Source organism: Bos javanicus, chromosome 24, assembly GCF_032452875.1.
Source record: "Bos javanicus breed banteng chromosome 24, ARS-OSU_banteng_1.0, whole genome shotgun sequence".
NCBI lineage: Eukaryota > Metazoa > Chordata > Mammalia > Artiodactyla > Bovidae > Bos > Bos javanicus.
The window spans coordinates 10931316-10951551 of record NC_083891.1 but is presented as its reverse complement, the minus strand read 5'-3'; the positions used below and the strand labels follow the sequence as shown (position 1 = coordinate 10951551).

General features: G+C 39.8%; 1 protein-coding gene across 1 annotated transcript in view; it reads left to right on the top strand.

Annotated features, from left to right (window-relative positions):
- CDH7 (cadherin 7) overlaps positions 1-20236 on the top strand; it is a 147962-nt gene that overhangs the window by 88551 nt on the left and 39175 nt on the right. Inside the window, exon 7 of the mRNA XM_061399565.1 lies at positions 19527-19780. Coding sequence (XP_061255549.1) covers positions 19527-19780 — 254 coding nt within the window. The remainder of the gene's footprint in view (positions 1-19526; positions 19781-20236) is intronic.

The following is a 20236-nucleotide window of genomic DNA, read 5'->3' as shown; positions in this document are numbered from 1 at the left end:
GGATGGGCTGGTTGGATCTCCTTGCAGTCCAAGGGACTCTCAAGAGTCTTCTCCAGCTGCTGCTGCTGCTGCTGCTGCTGCTAAGTCGCTTCAGTCATGGCCGACTCTGTGCGACCACAGAGATGGCAGCCCACCAGGCGCCCCCTTCCCTGGGATTCTCCAGGCAAGAACACTGGAGTGGGTTGCCATTTCCTTCTCCAATGCATGAAAGTGAAAAGTGAAAGTGACACCACAGTTCAAAAGCATCAATTCTTTGGCGCTCAGCTTTCTTCACAGTCCAACTCTCACATCCATACATGACTACTGGAAAAACCATAGCCTTGACTAGGTGGACCTTTTTTGGCAAAGTAATGTCTCTGCTTTTTAATATGCTGTCTAGGTTGGTCATAACTTTTCTTCCAAGGAGTAAGAGTCTTTTTATTTCATGGCTGCAGTCACCATCTGCAGTGATTTTGGAACCCCAAAAAATAAAGTCTGGGGTTGTAAAAGAGTTGAACAAGCCTTAGTGGCTAAATAGCAACAGTGTTGCTTCACACTTTCCTCCTACCCTCCCTCTCCACACAGTTCTGCATAAATAATAGATAATCAAGGTAATTACCTGGTATACATCAACTTAATTTTTATTTCCAAAGCTCCCTCCACCCACAGATCCTTTTTAAAAATTATAATTTTCACTGTCTGCTAATGCATTCTAATGCCTAACCAACCCAACACAGAGTTCTTACCAATACTGAAATAAACAAACGTAAAACATGACTCCTCTAAGAGTTAATTAAAAACAGTGGGAATGGTATATTTACTTTGCACGTCAAGCTTGGTGATCAGCAAACTTGTTTCACTTGACAAAATTGCTTATGGTATTTATATTAATCTAGTTTTTAGATGAAAAACTATGAAGTCATAATTCTTTTTTCATTTTGAGCAGTTATTTATTCAAAAGTGCAATTCACTTTTTATGTGCAAGTGACTGCACTTAGCACTGTAGCTCAGCGTTAGTTTGCATTAATCCAGGCCTTCTCCTTTCTCAAAACCTCAAATAAAGCTCATAATCTGACTGCTTATTTGGACATCAGAGAGCTACTTTTGGACCCCCTAGAATTATTTGGACTTGTGTTTGCTAGATGCATGTCCCACTACTCCTAGTTTTAGGCAGTGGTCTGGAGTGGACACTAAGCCACTTAATTCCTAGAGGCAACGTCAGTTTTTTTCTGGGTCTTCGAATATTTCCTTCTGCTGTTGGACTCTCCTGTGCTCAGCCACCCCTGCACACTTACTCTTCCTCATCTTTCAAGACTGGAAAATCACTCCCATTCTTCCTTCTTTAAGCTAAATAGGTAAACAGAGGTTGTAAAATTTTCTGTACAACAATTTGTCTTTCTAGTCCAAGGAAGGGTGTAAGCGCACACATGCTTTCCACTGTTGGGCACTGGTCTAGTAAAAATGTAATACTGTGGGTTTTTTTTTGGGGGGGGGGGCGGGTAAGATGTTAGCTATGGTCACAATGATTTGGGTAAATAGCCAAGGTCCTGTAGAAGTGCCCAAGCGAGCCCCGGCCCCATCTGCCAGCCAGCTAGTCAGTCCCTGCTAGTCACTCAAAGATTTGAACATGACCTAAGGAGGAAGCTGCACAGTGGATCAGTAGTGTTATTCTGCAGGTTAACAGGGAAAAGGGGACTTTCCTGTGGAGGTAACCACCTGTGCAGAAGTTATCATATGAGACAGAGGCTATCATATGAGCGTGTTAAGCTCAGAGAGCAAAAGTAGGGCAGATTTCCTGGAGTACAGTGTGGAAGGGGGTGTTTGTACCAGATGAAGTGTAGTGTATGTGAAAGGGTGTCTTTATGCCTCCTTTGCAAGGACCCTGTTATATATGTACAGTGCTTTGCAAACAAGAATGGCTTACAAATAATATATAATAAAAGGTATTTTACTTTTAGCTCTTATAAAATATACTATGGAGTAGAAAGTTATATTTTCTAATTTCTCTTGAACTCTTATTATTGGGAAAGTTATTCTAATTCATTGAGCATTTCTCTTCTTTTCAAAGCACTGAATTGTAATGGTGTTTATTTAAACATTTATTTAAAATGTTACCACTTTTCCTGGCCTGTCAAATAGCACACATTTTTTATTTTTTAATTCTCATTAAATTTAAATCCTTGAAGTTTTTCTAGTCTCTTGTCCTTTCTTGATCCATAATAGATCTGGTGTTTAAGTTTGTTTGTTTCTATTGTCTTTGGCATTCCCCTGAGGTTGGTTATCACTGCTTCACTCTGAAACTATTTTTTATTGTTTCTGAGCTCACAGTCTGAATTCTAGCTTTTTAATGTTTAAATCTGACCTTTTTAGTTAAATTATTTTTTAGAAATTGCTATTCAAAACTCAACACCATTTAATTTTTATTATTCTAGCTAGTTTGTAAAGAAGCTACTTTACTATCAAGTATTTTATACCTTATATAGTATAAAATCGTATATACTTTATATAGTATAAATACTTTATATAGTATAAAATAGTACTTAACTGTTAAGACAGAGTGGTACAACAAATTGAAAGGAAGTGGTAAAATAATCATTGATAAAATAATAGATTTAGAAAATTCTAAAAGAATGCATTGAAAAAGTATTAGAATTCAGGAGAGCTTTTACTAATGAGAACTACAAAAGTAAGTTTCAAATCAGTAGCTTCATTATAGTTCATGAGAACAGGTGTATGAACTCTTGTCTTCAATCCAACCACATGGATTTAACCCTCTAGGGGCTGCATGTGAACTATCCATCCTTTTTGTCTGTATCCCTAAACCTTCTGTGTTATTTTTTATTATTTTAAAAAGTTTTATTAACTGTGGGCAGTGTGAGCTCACAAAGGCAGTCTTTACTCCCAAATCCAAGTGATTTTTCCATCATGAAAGTGTCCTACTCTTTGCAACCCCATGGTCTGTACAGTCCATGGAATTCTCCAGGCCAGAATACTGGAGTGGGTAGCCTTTCCCTTCTCTAGGGGATCTTCCCAACCCAGGGATTGAACCCAGGTCTCCCACGTTGTGGGTTGATTCTTTTCCATCATGAAACCAACACTATTTGGTTCTCAATTTCAGAAGCATATTTTATGTTTGTTTTTTTTTTTTCTTTTTTTTTAAACTTAAGTCTCTCTCTTTGGAGTGGTTTTCTCAGAATGAAGAAAGTCTCTTCTTAAGATATGATGATTCTCTCTGTCAAGAAACAACAATTGTTCATGGTCCTCAAGAACAGGATTTTGACTTTCAGTTCTGCTTACCAAGGTTTCAGTAAAATGGGGGCGTATATTCTGTTCTAGGTAAAACATTTCCAGAGACCCCTCAGAGTGATCAGAGTCTGAGAAAACGTCTGAGTCCCATAAATTCACTGTTCTTTTCCTGACCAGATAATAGTAGAATCATTTGTGAAATTTAGAATGGATTTCTGAATCTGAGTCATAAGAGCATTCTGACTAAAACCAAGAAATTCTGAAAGAAGGCAAAGCTTTCTTCCATTGTTCTCAGAATATGTTAAGATCTTCAGAGATAAACAAGAGAATGCTGCAGGCAGTCCATAAAAAATGAATCACTTGTTGAAAAGTTTTCCAGGCTCTCCTAACTTTAGGAAAACATTTACAACCAGGCACTGCTAGGATGTTAGTGAGCACTTTGTTTAAGACATGTTTGTTCTGATTATTGTGTGTCTTAAAATACTACTTCACATTTGGATAATAGTGTTCTTATGTCCACTTAGATAGAGTCATTTCTATTGGAATTAGGTTATTTTGTACCTGGGAACCATGCTTGATAATCATCTGAACCGTTTTTCTTTCTACTCTATAGTATAATAAAACTTTAGTACATTGCTTTTTTCATAAACAGTGCACCATCATGGTTACAATGAGATTCATCTAGGATGAGCAAGTTAGTATCCTATTTTGAAACATCTATGTATACTGTACTTTGCATACAGGTAAATTTAGGAGCAGGGAGAAAGAAAAACAGTCTTTTTCTAAAGCATACGTTAGTTAGAAAAAGAAGTACAGAATTATGAAAGACTACCTTCAGTTGTATGGGATTCCCTGGTGGCTCAGTCGGTAAAGAACCTGCAAGAGACCTGCTTTTGATCCTGGAGTTGGGAAGACCCTCTAGAGAAGGAAGTGGCAACCCAGTCCAGTATTCTTTCCTGGGAAATCCCATGGACAGAGGAGCCTGGAGGGGCTACAATCTAAGGGGTCACGAGAGGCAGATGTGAGTAGACCACCAGCACCTTCAGTTATGCTATTACTGCTCTAATGTCTGATACAGAAAATGCTTATTAGTGTGATCAAATATGCAGAAACTACAAGGCTAAAGATTTGTATGGGTATTACCAGATAATTATTTTTTTTAGAATTCAGTGATCCTTTCCATACATTTAGACATGATTATATATTTTAAATATATTTTAGATAATAACAGAACCATAGTGTTAAATAGTTAAAGCAAAGTAGAGTCTACTTCTGTGGCCATTTATGAATGATTTGATGATAACCTTTATAACCAGTTACCTAGGGCTTCAACGTCCACAAAGCGTGAACATAAGTATTATCCCATGTTGAGTGAAAACCGTCTTTCTTTCCACCTAGAATTCTTTCTGTTTACATTTCTCCATCATAATTTACAATGTAGGAACTTAAGTCTTTCATTTTTCCTTTGAGTGTGGCAATCTTACCTCTAATATACTTCAGTTTTCAGTGTAAAATCTCAGCTGGGATTACATATGGGTTTTGCTTCTATAAAATAGATTACTACGTAGAGTTACAGTACAGTAAAAAATGAGCATTTTCAAAATGCATTTCCTATGAAGGATAAGCACACATCCAGTTTGTGGCCTAGGGATGGCTTCTATGGAGGCACATATTGTACTGTCAAATAACGTATTTAAGGTTCCTCAGGCCCATTCTACTGTTCTGTGTTCATAATCTCCTCATATTCATACCCTCAAAAAGGCTGAGTGAAGTCAGAACCATCAAATAACAGAGCATTACTGGGAGGCACTGACACCATGGCTAGCCTCCATTCCCTGTGGGGGAGGAAGAGTTAGAATCTGCTACGTCCTGTTGACTTGCTCAGCTGCACAGACTTCTGAGCTCTGGGTTGCTGTCTTGTTATTGAAACGTGTCCTTGTCTGCTGCTTGCAGTAATGAGGGGCTAATGCTCAGAGTCAAGTGTGTATTTCAGTATCTGATAAATGCTGCTGATGTGTGTTGGAGAAAAATGAAACCAGCAGCATTTCCAATTTATTTTTCTTCTTTTCATTACAGTTTTTTTTCTTTCAAAGATGTTATTTAATTAAGCCTGCTGCTGTGGATGCACGTTTCTCAAAATGGAGCAAAGATCTTCGTGCCCTTTGACTGTGAAAAACATACATTTCGGGTTTTAGTTTTGAAGGCTGGATGTTATAAGATTAATACAGTAACTAATTTAGTGAATGTCTGATTTTCAGATTAATATTTTCCAATTTGTTCAACCCATTGTTGCTGTGTATCAGAAGTCGATCCTAACATCATTTTAATCTTTATGAACATGGCTGTGTGCATAGAGACTGTTACCTGCTTATTAAGGTATAAATGTACTTGTTTTTGAATAGTCAAGATTAGAGATGAATTTAAGGTCTTAAAAAATAAGAAATCAACTGTCTTTGAAGAAAGTTGATAGTAATGTGAATGTCAGCACAGGATAGACTAAGGGACTAAGACTGTTCCTTAGGAGTATTTTCTGTTTTCTTTTATTTTGGCAGTTATCAGAATAATCTTTTCAGAATATGTGTATGTCAAAGACATTTTCCAGTGAGCCTTTTATGTTTTTTCTTTTTTTGCTTAGGACAAGTCACAGATAAGGTACAATTTTCCTTCTTTTTCCCTGGTTGTTGTTCCCTAGATTAGTTTCAATGGGTAGGATTCCAAGGAAAAGATATCTAAGAAATAGATAAGAGAGGATTTAGTGATTATGTAAGGAAAGTTGAAGAGAGAATTTAAGAATAAAACTAATGATTCTAGTATGGGCAACTAGATGAAAAATGTGTTGCACCTTCAGAATGGGAATGTGGAGGTGATTAAAATGTAATCTTACATTTTTGTTACTGTGACATCTAGATAACTGTTTCTAGAATGTCATGAAGAAGGGTTTTATCTCAAAGAAGTCTAGAGTACAGAGTTAGGTTTGGGAGTCATAGCATATGCATGGCAATTAAAATGAAGGGGACAGTTGGGAACACCATGAAGTATGGGTATAAAATGAGGAAAATAATTTTTTAGTTATTACTTGGCCAACCTGACAGACTTCAGTTAACAGGGCAGAGAAGGATTCTGAAAAAGCATTTTTTGTAGTCTTCTGGGATTAAGGTATTTTAAGAGAATTTAAAAATGACTGATCAAGAAAGGAAATAAAAACTCCTATTTAGATCAATAAAAGGATTTGCATATATTATCAATAGATGGAGGTATTGTTGGATCCTGGAATCTGTGTTATATAGTAAAGACAGGGCATAATCCATAAGGCAATGATTAGAATAGAATCATGTATGGATGTGAGAGTTGGACTATAAAGAAAGCTGCTATGCTATGCAATGCTATGCTAAGTCACTTCAGTCATGTCCGACTCTGTGTGACCCCATAGATGGCAGCCACCAGGCTCCCCCGTCCCTGGGATTCTCCAGGCAAGAACACTGGAGTGGGTTGCCATTTCCTTCTCCAATGCATGAAAGTGAAAAGTGAAAGTGAAGTCGCTCAGTCGTGTCTGACTCTTAGCGACCCCATGGACTGCAGCCTACCAGGCTCCTCCATCCATGGGATTTTCCAGGCAAGAGTACTGGAGTGGGGTGCCATTGCCTTCTCTGAAAGAAAGCTGAGCACTGAGGAATTGATGCTTTTGAACTGTGATGTTAGAGAAGACTCTTGAGAGTCCCTTTGACAACAAGGAGATGCAACCAGTCCATCCTAAAGGAAATCAGTCCTGAATATTCAGTGGAAGGACTGATGTTGAAGCTGAAACTCCAATACTTTGGCTACTTGATGGGAAGAACTGAGTCATTTGAAAAGGCCCTGATGCTGGGAAAGATTGAAGACAGGAAGAGACAGGGACGACAGAGGATGAGATGGTTGGATGGCATTGCTGACTCAATGGACATGAGTTTGAGTAAGCTCTGGGAGTTGGTGATGGACAGGGAGGCCTGGCATGCTGCAGTCCATGGTTGTCGCAAAGAGTCGGACACGACTGAGCGACTGAACTGAACTGAAGAATATGGAAATTTCCATGTATAAATCTGACCTCTCTGCCATTAGTTTATTTGGTTTAGTCTATTTTTTTTTTCATTTTCCCTTTATATTTGGCCATCAGATGTCAAAAATTGAAGTCACCCACTCTTATTCTCTTCCTTTTTGTGGTTGTTTCAGCTGCTACCCAACAAGTCACCCCAAAGCTAGTGCTTTAAAACAGTGTTTTTTAGGTTGTCATTTCATGGGTCAGGATTTGGTGGGGTTCAGCATGGTGGGTTTTTGGTGGTCTTACGTGGGCTCCTCTGTAGAGGTGGCTGTCTATCTGCCGGGATGATAAGAAGGGATGGACGCATGCCTCCTGTCAGCCAGTAGCTAATCTGGGTTTGTTCCTGAACGGCAGGAATAAAAGCTGAAAGTTCTCCTGAAGCTGATTTCCATAATTGACAGTACATCACTTCCACTGCATCATATTGATTGAAGCAGGACTGGGTGGCTCAGATTCAAGGAGTGAGGAGGTGAAGCATATGGAAGCAGAGACGCTATAAAATATTGTATGGACCTCTTCACTGGTTAACACTTCACCTTCCAATGCAGGGGGTATAGTTTTAATCTTGGTCAGGGAACTAAGATCTCACATGCCATGGACTACAGCAAAAAAAAAAAAAAAATACTGTAGATACTGTGGAAGAAGATGAAAGATCTTGGGTCCCAGTTCTTCTCCAGAGAAACTAAAAAACCTTCAGGTTACATTTACATGAAATGGCAAAAATAAGGGTGGCTCTCAGGTCAGCCGACAGCACTGTAATCTCCTCTCCACTGTCAGCATGACTCACAAAGTAATCGTGTGGAGCAAGATAGTTTAGTAGTTGCCATTATTTCATAAAGATCCCCTGAGAAACATAAACTGTGTTTGGGCCATAATCTGGGTTTAGCTTCCCTGAAAGTGATGGAGATCCTTTCACTGAAGTTTGTGGTCCAGTCAGTAGTGCATGCTGGGAAATATGGACATCAGCAAGTAGGGAATCAATCTGAGCTATACTGTGAATCAGGTTTTTGATGTTGGGCAGAAATACAGTCATTTTTGCAAGGCTTGTTTCCTAACTTCTGCTTATAAAATTCAAACAGCCTACCTAAATTCACTCTTAGAACTATACCCTGCACAGGCTAAGGACTGCATAAATATGCATTGTTCTTGGGGAATATATTCAGCAATTTGTGGTACTACCTCTTTATAGACAGTGCAATTAGCAATTTGAAATGTAACACAGTTAGTTGATAGTCAAAGTTTTTTAAAAAAATTTTTACAAAATAGAGATGTGTTAGGTATACCTGCTTGAGTTGCTGTTTAAAAAATATTCAGTGATCTTTAAATCTAGGTTAAAATGTTAATGTAAGTACTCATGGAGGTCAGAGGGCACTTGTGAACCTAGATAATAAAAATAATAATTCTTGATATATGTATACTTATTCCTAATATCTTGACACGATTTAATGTCTTAGGCTTAAACATTCCTGAAACTATTCATAATAGCGTTCTGAGGGTCCCAGTTTACCTGTAAGCACTAGATATTTTTTAGGTAGTGTAAATCATCTTATAAAATATGACTGTATCAAGCGCAAGAGAATTAGCTGTTAACATATGGAGTTTTTTGAAAGTTAAAATAATGACCCTCATAAAAATATAAAATGGACATAGACCCACCCATTATTTTTTACTGCTTATTCTGTATTTGCTTTTATGTATTTTGCTATAAGGGTCTTCCTCAATGGCTCAGCAGGTGAAGAATTTGCCTGCAATGCAGGAGATGCAGAAGATACAAGGGAATGGCTACCTACTTCAGCTTAGTTCAGTCACTCAGTCTTTGCAACCCCATGGACTGCAGCACACCAGGCTTCCCTGTCTATCACCAATTCCTGGAGTTCACTCAAACTCACGTCCATTGAGTTGATGATGCCATCCAACCATCTCATCCTCTGTCATCCCCTTTTCCTCCTGCCTTCAGTCTTTCCCAGCATCAGGGTGTTTTCAAATGAGTCAGGTATTCGCATCAGGTGGCCAAAGCATTGGAGTTTCAGCTTCAGCATCAGTCCTTCCAAAGAATATTCAGGACTGATTTCCTTTAGGATGGACTGGTTGGATCTCCTTGAAGTCCAAGGGACTCTCAAGAGTTTTCTCCAACACCCCAGTTCAAAAGCATCAATTCTTCGGCACTCAGCTTTCTTTAGTACTACTCCAGTATTCTTGCCTAAAAAATATCCCATGGACAGAGGAGCCTGGTGGGCTGTAGTACAAAAGGTGGCAGAGAGTTGGACATGACTGAATGACTAAGCACATTTTGCTACGTTTCAAATAATTTGTTCTTAATTTTTTTCCCCTTCATTCAGCAGGCAGTGAATATCTCTTACCTGTCTCAGACAATTATTACCTGCTGGACAAATGTAAGATTTTACACTTGGCTTCTATCATAGATCTCAAAATCTAGCACAGTGAGATAGGAAAGGGTCAGTACTTTGTAGAGGACACCCACAGAGCTGGAAAAACTTTCAGAGCTCTTCTTTTTCTCCCCCTTAACCCCTGAACATCTATGAAGGCATCAACAGTGACATAGTAAAGAATGCGCCTGCCAACACAGGAGACACGAGATGTGGCTTCCATCCCTGGATTGGGAAGATCCCCTGGAGCAGGAAAAGGCAACCCACTCAAGTATTCTTGCCTGGAAAATCCCATGGACAGAGGAGCCTGGCAGGCTACAGTCCATGAGGTCGCGAAGAGTCAGACACGACTTGGAGACTGAACATATATATATTGTTGTTATTGTTGTTCAGTCGCCAAGTTGTGTCTGATTCTTTGCGACCCAATGAACTGCAGCACACCAGGCTTCTTTGTCCTTTACTATCTCCCAGAGTTTGCTCAGACTCATGTATGGGATGCCATCCAACCATCTCATCCTCTCGTTCCCTTTTCCTCTCGCCCTCAATCTTTCCCAGCATCAGGATCTTTTCCAGTGAGTTGACTGTTCATATCAGGTGGCCGAAGAATTGGAGCTTCAGCCTCAGCATCAGTTCTTCCAATTACTATTCAGGGTTTATTTCCTTTAAGATTGACTCATTTGATCTCCTCGCTGTCCAAGGGACTCTCAAGAGTCTTCTCCAGCACCACAGTTCAAAAGTGTCAGTTCTTTGGTGCTCAGCCTTCTTTATGTTCCAACTCTCACATCTGTACATGACTCCTGGAAAAACCATAGCTTTGACTATACAGACCTTTGTCAGCAAAGTGATATCTCTGCTTTTTAATACACTGTCTAGGTTTGTCATAGCTTTTCTTCCAAGGAGCAGGCTTCCTTTAATTTCGTGGCTGCAGTCACCATCTGCATTGATTGTGGAGTCCAAGAAAATGAAATCTGACCCTGTTTCCACATTTTCCTCATCTGTTTGCCACGGAGTGATAGGGCTGGATGCCATGATCTTCATTTTTTGAGTGTTGAGTTTTAAGCCAGCTTTTTCAGTGAAAAAGCTTTTCACCTTCATCACGAGTCTCTTTAGTTCCTCTTCACTTTTCTGCCATTAAAGCTGTGTCATCTGTATATTTGAGGTTGTTGATATTTCTCCCAGCAGTCTTGATTCCAACATGTGCTTCATCCAGTCCGGTATTTCACATAATGTATTCTGCATATAAGTTAAATATAATTATTTGCTATTTATTAGTTAAATATATTTATTTTTATATATAATAGTTTGGAACACACCTTTCCCTTGATGCCTTCTCTATGGTAAATAACTTAGTGCACAAATCTGGATATAGGTTTTATAGTTCACAGACATTTTAAGACAAAAGCTGTGTGTAGTGATAAGTCACTTGCAACTGTCAAAGCATAAATGTCACTGGACAAAGTTAAACATATAAGGCAGACTTCAAGAATATTGTAGTTAGGGAAGCAAGATTACAAAGACTTGAATTTTTAAGGGCTGGAATATGTGTGTGTGGAATGGGGTGAGTTAGATTGCACTGTATTTGTTTTACACAAAGGAAATGTACATTTTCTTGTGTTTTCATTATAGCAGGTAGTTTTATAACTTGGAACAAGACTCCTGCTGAAGGTTGGTTCTAAGAAAAGGGAGGTCAGGTACCGGGGTCCAGCCCCGGCTGATCCAGGGAGTTCGAAGCGGGGACAGCGTCGGCGAGGATCAGGATACAATAGCTTCAATTAGATATTAATTAGAGATGTAAAGAGTAATAGAATGAGGATAGCTCAGCAGGAAAATTCAGTGGAGAAAAGAGGCTGAGTAGCTTGGTTTACTCGGGAGACCAATAAAACTTCAAGACAAGAAGTTTGCGCCGCTTACGTAGGCCGCAGGCGTCCTTCCGTTCTCCCGAAGGAGAGGAGACACTGAGGCCTCCCCGGTCGGATCTTAGAAGCCCAGGCATAATTAGTAAGCATGGCGGGTTCTGCGCTCCAGATGGAGACTCAGCCAGAATGAGAGAGAGAGCGACATGGGGAGACCAGTATTTCGAGAAACTGATCCCAATTCTTTATTTTCCATGGTCTACTTTTATACACTGAGATGTTATGCAAAAGTCACGTGGGGTCGGCAGTCCTGACTTTTATCAAAATCAGGTGCTTCATACAAATGTATACAGAGGTCTTAGGGGTGTTACATCATCTTCTGGCCAGGGGGCCTGCTGACAATTTATGACCCTCTCCTTGTGACAGCAGTCAGTCAACCAGGACACTTATTTCTCCAGGGGTGATTATTCTCAAAACAGACGCCACCCAAATAAAGTTACATTCCTATAGGGTGAGGGTGTAGTGGGTTTTAGTTAAGGAAAGAATTTACTTAGCCTAAGGTCTAACGTGATTAATATCAAAGGTTAACACTTATTTCTTCTATATATTCATTAATGTGTGTAAGGGCAGGGGATGTGGAGACTTAGCAACAAACATTGGCTCAACAAATGAAAAACCCTTCATCAATACAATTTCTAATCAGCCCACTATACTTATACTAATAGTTTTCTAACTTCTCTAAAGAACCTGTTTTTAGAGGGTTTAAAGCATCTCGTGCCTCTCATGGTTGGGAGGCTGTGAGCAATCACATGTGGCCAGACGAGCCTGTCAAGCAGGCCAGAGAACCTTCAGAGGAGTTTGTAGGTTAAAACACTCTTGTCACGCACAGGAGTTTTTATTAACTGGAGCTCTAAGTTAACTCCTTCTCTGAAAGAGGTGGTGGGGGACAGCCCCCCATAAAGTCAGAGGTGTAGATGAGAGCACAAAGTAGTAAAGTAGGCAGGCTCTGGTTATGGGGGTAGATGCTTGAGGATTTCCAGGGGGACTCCTGAGGCCCGATCCCGCCTTTGTGTATGTTGAGCCTCCTTCCTCATGACCTTTGCCACAGGCGGAGTGCCTCACTCTGGCCCCCAACAGTCAGGAGTAAGGAAACGTTTGTCTGCATTTGGTCAACCTGAGGGCACAATTCAGGGAAGGGAGAAAGGAAGGCTTCAGTGTAGTTGTGCATAATAATGGCGTGTTTTGCTTTTGGAAAAGGGAAAAACTTAGAACTTGTAAACTGTTTAAATGTACAAAATTGTTCTTTGCTGAGAAAGCTTTTCCAAGCTAAGTTCCTGAGTAGTCAATTAATTTACAGTCAGATAATCATCAAGGGCAGGTTATGATTGTGGGTTCTTTTTCCATTGGTACAGTTATTGAAGCCCATTTACTTAGTAAAAATGATTTATATTGATTTGATCAAGAAGTAGGGAGGATATTGAAAGCAACAAAGTCTAATGCTTTGATCCAAAGGACAGCTGAAAGTGCCAGAGATAGAAATGCTTTTAAGGATGATGAACGGTCTCTGTGCTTCTGTACAAGATCCGTATTAAACATAAGACACTAAATATATAGACAGGAACACATGTGTACACTGACACACAGAACAGCCCTGGTGGTACCATGTGATGGTTACAGGAACAGATTGAAGAATTTCCAGAAGGATGTAACTTGGATCAGTTCCTGAAACATCAACAACAGGACTGACCAGAAGTACAAGCCCTAAAAGAAGGCCATTGAGTTTCATGAGAGCGCGTTTGGCTGTAGACCAGAAACCAAGCTATAAAAAGAAGAAAAAAAATTCAGGGCAGAGATTTTATTAAATGAATTTAATGCTGTTTTAACTAAGGTTTTACTGTTAAGGAAGCTAACAGTGGCAGGGAGAAACTGATAAGACTCCACTGTTTATGATAGTTAATGATTTTTAATTCAGAAGATGAATATTATAAACTAATGCTGCCAAAGACATAGGCCTAGGTGTCCTGGGGAAAAACAGAAGAAAAATATGTAGTCTTTACTTTCCATTTGATTTGCTGATAATCTAGCAGGAAATAATGGCACTAATAATAGTACAGTAGTAACAGCAAATGCTAATGCAGTGATCGCTCTGTGTCCATCACTGTTCTAGATGCTTTACATTTATGAATAATTTACAGTAACCCTACTTACTTGGTGAGGTAGGCAGCTACCAAGATGTGATGATGTCATCCAACACAGGGTGCTTATTGCTTTTTGAGTTTGGAGAATGCCTGTTTGTTCTAGCAGAAAGGGAATGGGTGGTGGGCTGACGTGGCTTAGAATTTACATAGTGTGTTTTCCCCTGCTGCTATTGCTAAGTCACTTCAGTCGTGTCTGACTCTGTGCGACCCCGTAGACGACAGCCCACTAGGCTCTCCCATCCCTGGGATTCTCCAGGCAAGAACACTGAAGTGGGTTGCCATTTCCTTCTCCAGTGCGTGAAAGTGAAGTAGCTCAGTCCTGTCCGACCCTCAGCGACCCCATGGATTGTAGCCCACCAGGCTTCTCTGTCCATGGGATTTTCCAGGCAAGAGTACTGGAGTGGGGTGCCATTGCCTTCTCCAGTGTCTGCCCCTGAGTACACATATAATCTTGGTCTTTCACTGGAGTTTTTTGCTAGTTTCAATAGTAGCAACTTTTACTTAATTTTAATAGTATCAACTTTGCATCTTTTAAAATGCACTTTAAAGATGTGCCTGAAACTTCCTGTTTGAAGGTAACTCTCTCTCAATATAAAGAAGTCTTATTATAAGTCTTATTATGGAATCACTCATACAGAAGATGGGTTTCCCAGGTGGCGCTAGTGGTTAAAGAATCAACCTGCCAATGCACGAGACACAAGATAAACAGGTTCGATCCTTCGGTTGGGAAGATCCCATGGAGTAGGAAATGGCGCCTCACTCCATCCAGCCATCTAGTGCTCTTGCTTGGAAAATTCCATGGGCAGAGGAGCCTGGAGGGCTACAGGCTATAGTACACACACACACACACACACACACACACACACTCACTCACTCACTCTCTCTCTCTCTCTCTCTCTCTCCCCACACCCCCCCCCGCCCCAAAAGATTCCCATAAGAGAAATGGCAGACAGAGAAGGAGGGAACAGCAGATGATACACACTGGAAATGTACCAAGTACGCTGTATATAGTGAATAATTCATTTTACGTGGAGTAAAAAGGGTGGGAGGAAGAGGTGTGAACCTCTAGTCTGGAGAGAGAAGCTTATTATCTGGGGCTTCTTAGACCAGAGGTTGGCAAACAGCTGCCTGCTTGTTTCTAGACAACTCAAGAGCTAAGGATAGTTTTATGTTTTTAAATGATTGGGAAAAAGAATCAAAAGAAAAAGGAATGTTGCATGAAATGTGAAAGTTACATAGAATTCAGATTTCAGTGCCTGTAAATGAAGTGTTACTGGCACACAGCCAAGCTAGTTCATTTTCACGTGGCAGAGAACCATAATGCCTGCAAAGTCTAATTATTTACTGTCTGGTCTTTACAGGAAAAGGTTGCTGACCACTGTCTTAGTTATTATGCTTGCTTTTTCATCCCAAAGTTCATCATCTTTTGATGGCAATAAATTTATACCATGCTATTTCATTATTTAGGAGGGACGATGGCCAACAAGCAGCTTTCTCTTTCAGTGTCTCTGACATAGACGACACTTGACAGATAAAGCAACTTCTGTATGGCATTGCTATTTTGGGTCTAAGTGATAGAGTTTTGAGTTCAGATTCTTAGGAATCCTTCACATTTCTTGCTCTTTTGGGCTGCGTCTTGAACAGTGTTTTGGTCAAATTTCCAAATACATCTAGTCTCCAGTGGTATGTAGTTTCAAATATTGAATAGACTGTGTTTAAACAGTGCCTTTATCTCCTTCCCTTTCCTTCTACTTTCCCTGGTTATTATTTTAATTTTCGTTCCCCAAGTATAGCTTTGCTCATGAAGTTTAATCAGTTCAGTTGCTCAGTCGTGTCTGATTCTTTGTGACCCCATGGACTGCAGCATGCCAGGCTTCCATTTCCCTGCCTGTCACCAACTCCTGGAGTTTACTCAAGCTCCTGTCCATCGAGTCTAATACCATCCAACCATCTCGTCCTCTGTCGTCCCCTTCTCCTGCCTTCAATCTTTCCCAGCATCAGGGTCTTTTCAAATGAGTCAGTTCTTCACATCAGGTGGCTGAAGTATTGGAGTTTCAGCTTCACTATCGGTCCTTCCAAAGAATATTCAGGACTGATTTCCTTTAGGATTGACTGGTTTGATCTTGCAGTCCAAGAATCTTCTCCAACACCACAGTTCAGAAGCATCAGTTCTTTGGCACTCAGCTTTCTTTATAGTCCAACTCACACATCCATACCTGACTCCTGGAAAAACCATAGCTTTGACTAGACGGACCTTTGTTGGCAAAGTCAAATAGTTATGGGATATATTGCTTATGTAGAAATCAATCAGAAGGAGAAAGCAGGAATTAACATTTTACTGCAAAAGTCATTTCTTCAATTTGCCATCTATCACACCACACCTCTCTTTGAAAACTGGCTGATTGTGATTTGCTCTGAAAATCATTGTGTGGCAATTCCTTCTGTCTGGAATCTTGATTCATGGGCTCTCATAAGAATTCTTTTATGGTTCTATTTTCATAATAGCTTTTAGGCAGCCAATCTTCATGCGTGATCCTGTGTTACTTTATGACTTGGCAGCATCCAGATGTCTTTACTGCATCTTGTTGCCTTTTAGACACATTAAAAATAAAAGTTGCCATCAAATAATTGCATTCATTTGTGCAGGAAATGTTAAATTATTCTTTCATGAGTCAGTCAAACTTTTACTTGAATACAGAAAGACTTGCTGTCCCTTTTGGTAAACCTGCATGAATATCTTAAAAGTTGTGGTTTTGAAGTGATTGAAAAGCAGATGGTAAACAGGCTTTTTTCTTTTTTTTCTTTTACCTCGTCTTATCTTACATAGTCACAGAATATATAAAAATAGGATTTTTCTCATAACTTACCAGTTTTGTAAGTAATGTAAGAACAAATTAAATAGGTTCATATCTAAGCTATGTGTATGTTGAGAGTGTCTTAAGTGAATGTATTTGTGTAAATAAGAATGCTTTGTTTTATTTTTAGCAGAACCCAATTAAGTATTGGATTGCATGTATGGGCCCAAGAAAATTTTAACGAGGAAGTCAAATTTCTTCGGCTTCCGTCATACCTCAGTCGGTAAAGAATCTACCTGCAATGCAGGAGACCCGGGTTCGATTCCTGGGTCAGGAAGCTGCCCTGGAGAAGGAAATGCAACCCACTCCACAGTATTCTTGCCTGGAAAATCCCATGGACAGAGGAGCCTGGCGGGCTACAGTCCATGGGTTTGCAAGAGTCGGACACGACTTAGCAATTAAACCACCACTGAACCATCAAGTTTCTTAGAAGAGTATTTGCATCACAATGACCCGAAGAACCTTTTAAAAATAAGTGTGTTTGTGACTCATCCTGGATCTGCTGAATCAAAATCTTGGAAGGGGCCAGGAATGTATTAGAAAGTTCCCCGAGGGGTTCTGATTCTCACCTTTGGCTGACAACCATTGGGCTAGAAATATTTTTCGAGAGTAGAATAAAAAAATGGTAGCCTCAAAAAATGGTTTCAGTGCTCAGGCTTAGTTGCTCCATGGCATGTGGGATCTTCCCAGATCAGAGATCGAACACGTTCTTCCTGAATGGGCAGGCAGATTCTTCACCACTGAGCCACCAGGGAGGTCTCAGAATTTTCATGTGAAACCTCAGAGAAGAATTAAAATTTGGTTTTCCCATAGTAATTATATGAAGTTTTTCTGGTCAAGAAAAACAATATACCTGGCTGTTTCTTCCCCCATCTCTCACTTCAACCTACTGGATTCTCTGGAGCAAAGATTCAGTTCATTTTCAAGGTTCTTGAGGACTGGATATCTGGATTCTATCTTTTTCTAATTCATTAAGAATATTGACGCTTTTCAATGTATCAAATTCTGAATAGGCACTAAGTATGCTAGTACTGAAGAAAACAGTCTGGAATTTACAGTTTACTAGATGAGACAGATGTTAAGCAGATAATTCAATAAATGCTCTCTGGCCTGGATATTATAAACCTATTTTTTGTATTGGTTTAAGGTATATATATGTTAATATATTTTATGTAAGTGGTATATAAATTCTTATGTCTCATGTAGCATATACACATATACATGGCGTGTGTTATTAAGTGTATATACATTTTATATTTATATATTGCCATCACTTCAATTAGCCTCACATCCTTCTGGAATGAATTGGAATGTATACATACCTATATGTGTGTGCACACATAGGCCCATACACATGACTATGAATTTAGACTGTAGTTCTACAGAAATACATTTAGCTAATTTTTCTCACTGCTCTTTTAAATTAAATAACATGTAAAATGACAAATATATATATATATATTTAAGGTTTGTGGGGTTTTTTTTTCTCAATTGGGGTATAGTTGCTTTACAGTACATTATTTTATATATGTGCTGCGATTTCTGTTGGTTTCTTTCTAAAATTTTTGCTTTTATACATTAAATATAGCAGTTATTTTGGGACAGTGTTTCAGTGGCGAGATAGATTGAAAGTCCCAACAAGCTGGAGCTCTCTATACCTCTTGAAGAAAGAGAAGCATACTACTGTCATAGACAGCTTCCACATGTCGGGCATATGATTCTTTTTTTTTTTTTTTCACAGATGGTGCTTTACAAGTACACACAACTGTCCTTAAAACATTTTTAAAGCTACCATATGGTTTGACTCAGGTCACTGTATTTGAGAAAAATGTTAGCATGTTAATCCTGTTGAAACATTATAGAAGAGAGATTATAACTGTCAACCATTTAATATAAATAGAGACTGAGTATAGTGATGGTGGAATATTGAAGAAACAATGGGTGCTTCATCAAGAAGAATCAGCTATGTACACACTTCCAGATTTAAAATGGATCACCAATAGGGACCTACTGTATAGCACATGGAACTGTGCTCTGTTACTTGGCAGCCTGGATGGGAAAGGAGTTTAGGGGAGAATGGATACAGGTACACGTATGGCTGAGTCCTTTCAACTGAAACTATCACAACATTGTTAATCGCTGTTCCTGAGTACAAAATAAAAAGTTAAAAAAAATAAAAATCAGCTATGTTTTCTGGCTGTATAACTACAGTATGCCACTTCTTCTGCTTCAGCTGCATTGGGAACACTCGAAAGTTTAGGATGGTAAGCATGTGTGCTAAGTCGCTTCAGTCTTGTCCAACTCTTTGCAACCCTGTGGACCGTGCAGGCGCCTCTGTCCATGGGATTCTCCAGGCAAGAATACTGGAGTGGGTTGCCACCATGCCCTCCTCCAGGGGAGCTTCCCAACCCAGGGATTGAACCCACATCTCTTGCATCTCCTTCATTGAAGGCAGGTTCTATACCACTAGCGCCACCTGGGAAGTCTTAGGATTGTAAAGGAGTCCCCTACATCAATGAAAATGACCTTGTAAATGAGAAATTCAACTGAAAGTTATCTTTTTCCCCCTTTTCAACATGCATTCCTGGATAGTGCAGTGATATTACATGGTTGATGAATACTACCTGGAGGTCCCTGCTGGAAAAGATTTTTATATCATATCAGTTGTTCCAGTAATATTCTAAAGACCTGCATTTACTTATGCAGTGTACTACACAGAGTGGATTAAGTTAGTTCAAAAGCATTTACCATTGTCTGTGAGCCAGAAAGCCACAAGGAGTCTGATTGGCATTATTATTTATTGTTTTTGAATGTTGATGGTACATTTTCCTGGTAGAGTCCATACTATGCTAATTGACATGCATACGTGAAAAGGCTCTGCTTTTCTGAGTATTTAATGGGCAATTTAATTTTCCTAACAACTTTCTTTACAGGACTTGGATTTTGAAGCCAAAACAAGTTACACGCTACGGATAGAAGCTGCAAACAAAGATGCCGACCCCCGCTTTCTGAGCTTGGGACCCTTCAGCGACACGACAACTGTGAAGATAATCGTGGAAGACGTGGACGAGCCCCCTGTGTTTTCTGCACCGCTTTACCCCATGGAGGTGTCGGAAGCCACCCAAGTTGGGAATATTATTGGCACCGTAGCAGCTCACGACCCAGATTCTTCCAACAGCCCAGTGAGGTAAGAGCTCATTGCTGTCCTTTTCAATAATTCTGTAACAGTGTGCCCTTGTTGACAACTCATGTCTCTACATTATGATGTTTTGGGATCGTGAGTGCTCAGCTGCTTCTATTGTGTCTGGTTTACTCTTTGCAATCCTATGGACTGTAGCCAGCCAGGCTCCTCTGTCCATGAGATTCTCCAGGCAAGAATAGTGGAGCTGGTTGCCAGGCCCTCCTTCAGGAGATCTTCCCAGCCCAGGGATTGAAGCCACATTCCCTGTGGCTCCTGAATTGGAGGCAGATTCTTTACCACTGAGCTGCTGGGGAAGCTTTGGGGTTATAGCAAATAGAAACCAGTTATGAATATGTATTGAGCCATCATGGCAGAAGTGAAACAGGATCAGAACTGCTCAACATTTTACTAATTCCAAAATACGTCACCTGATTATCCAAGGTCATTATTGTGTGGCAATGT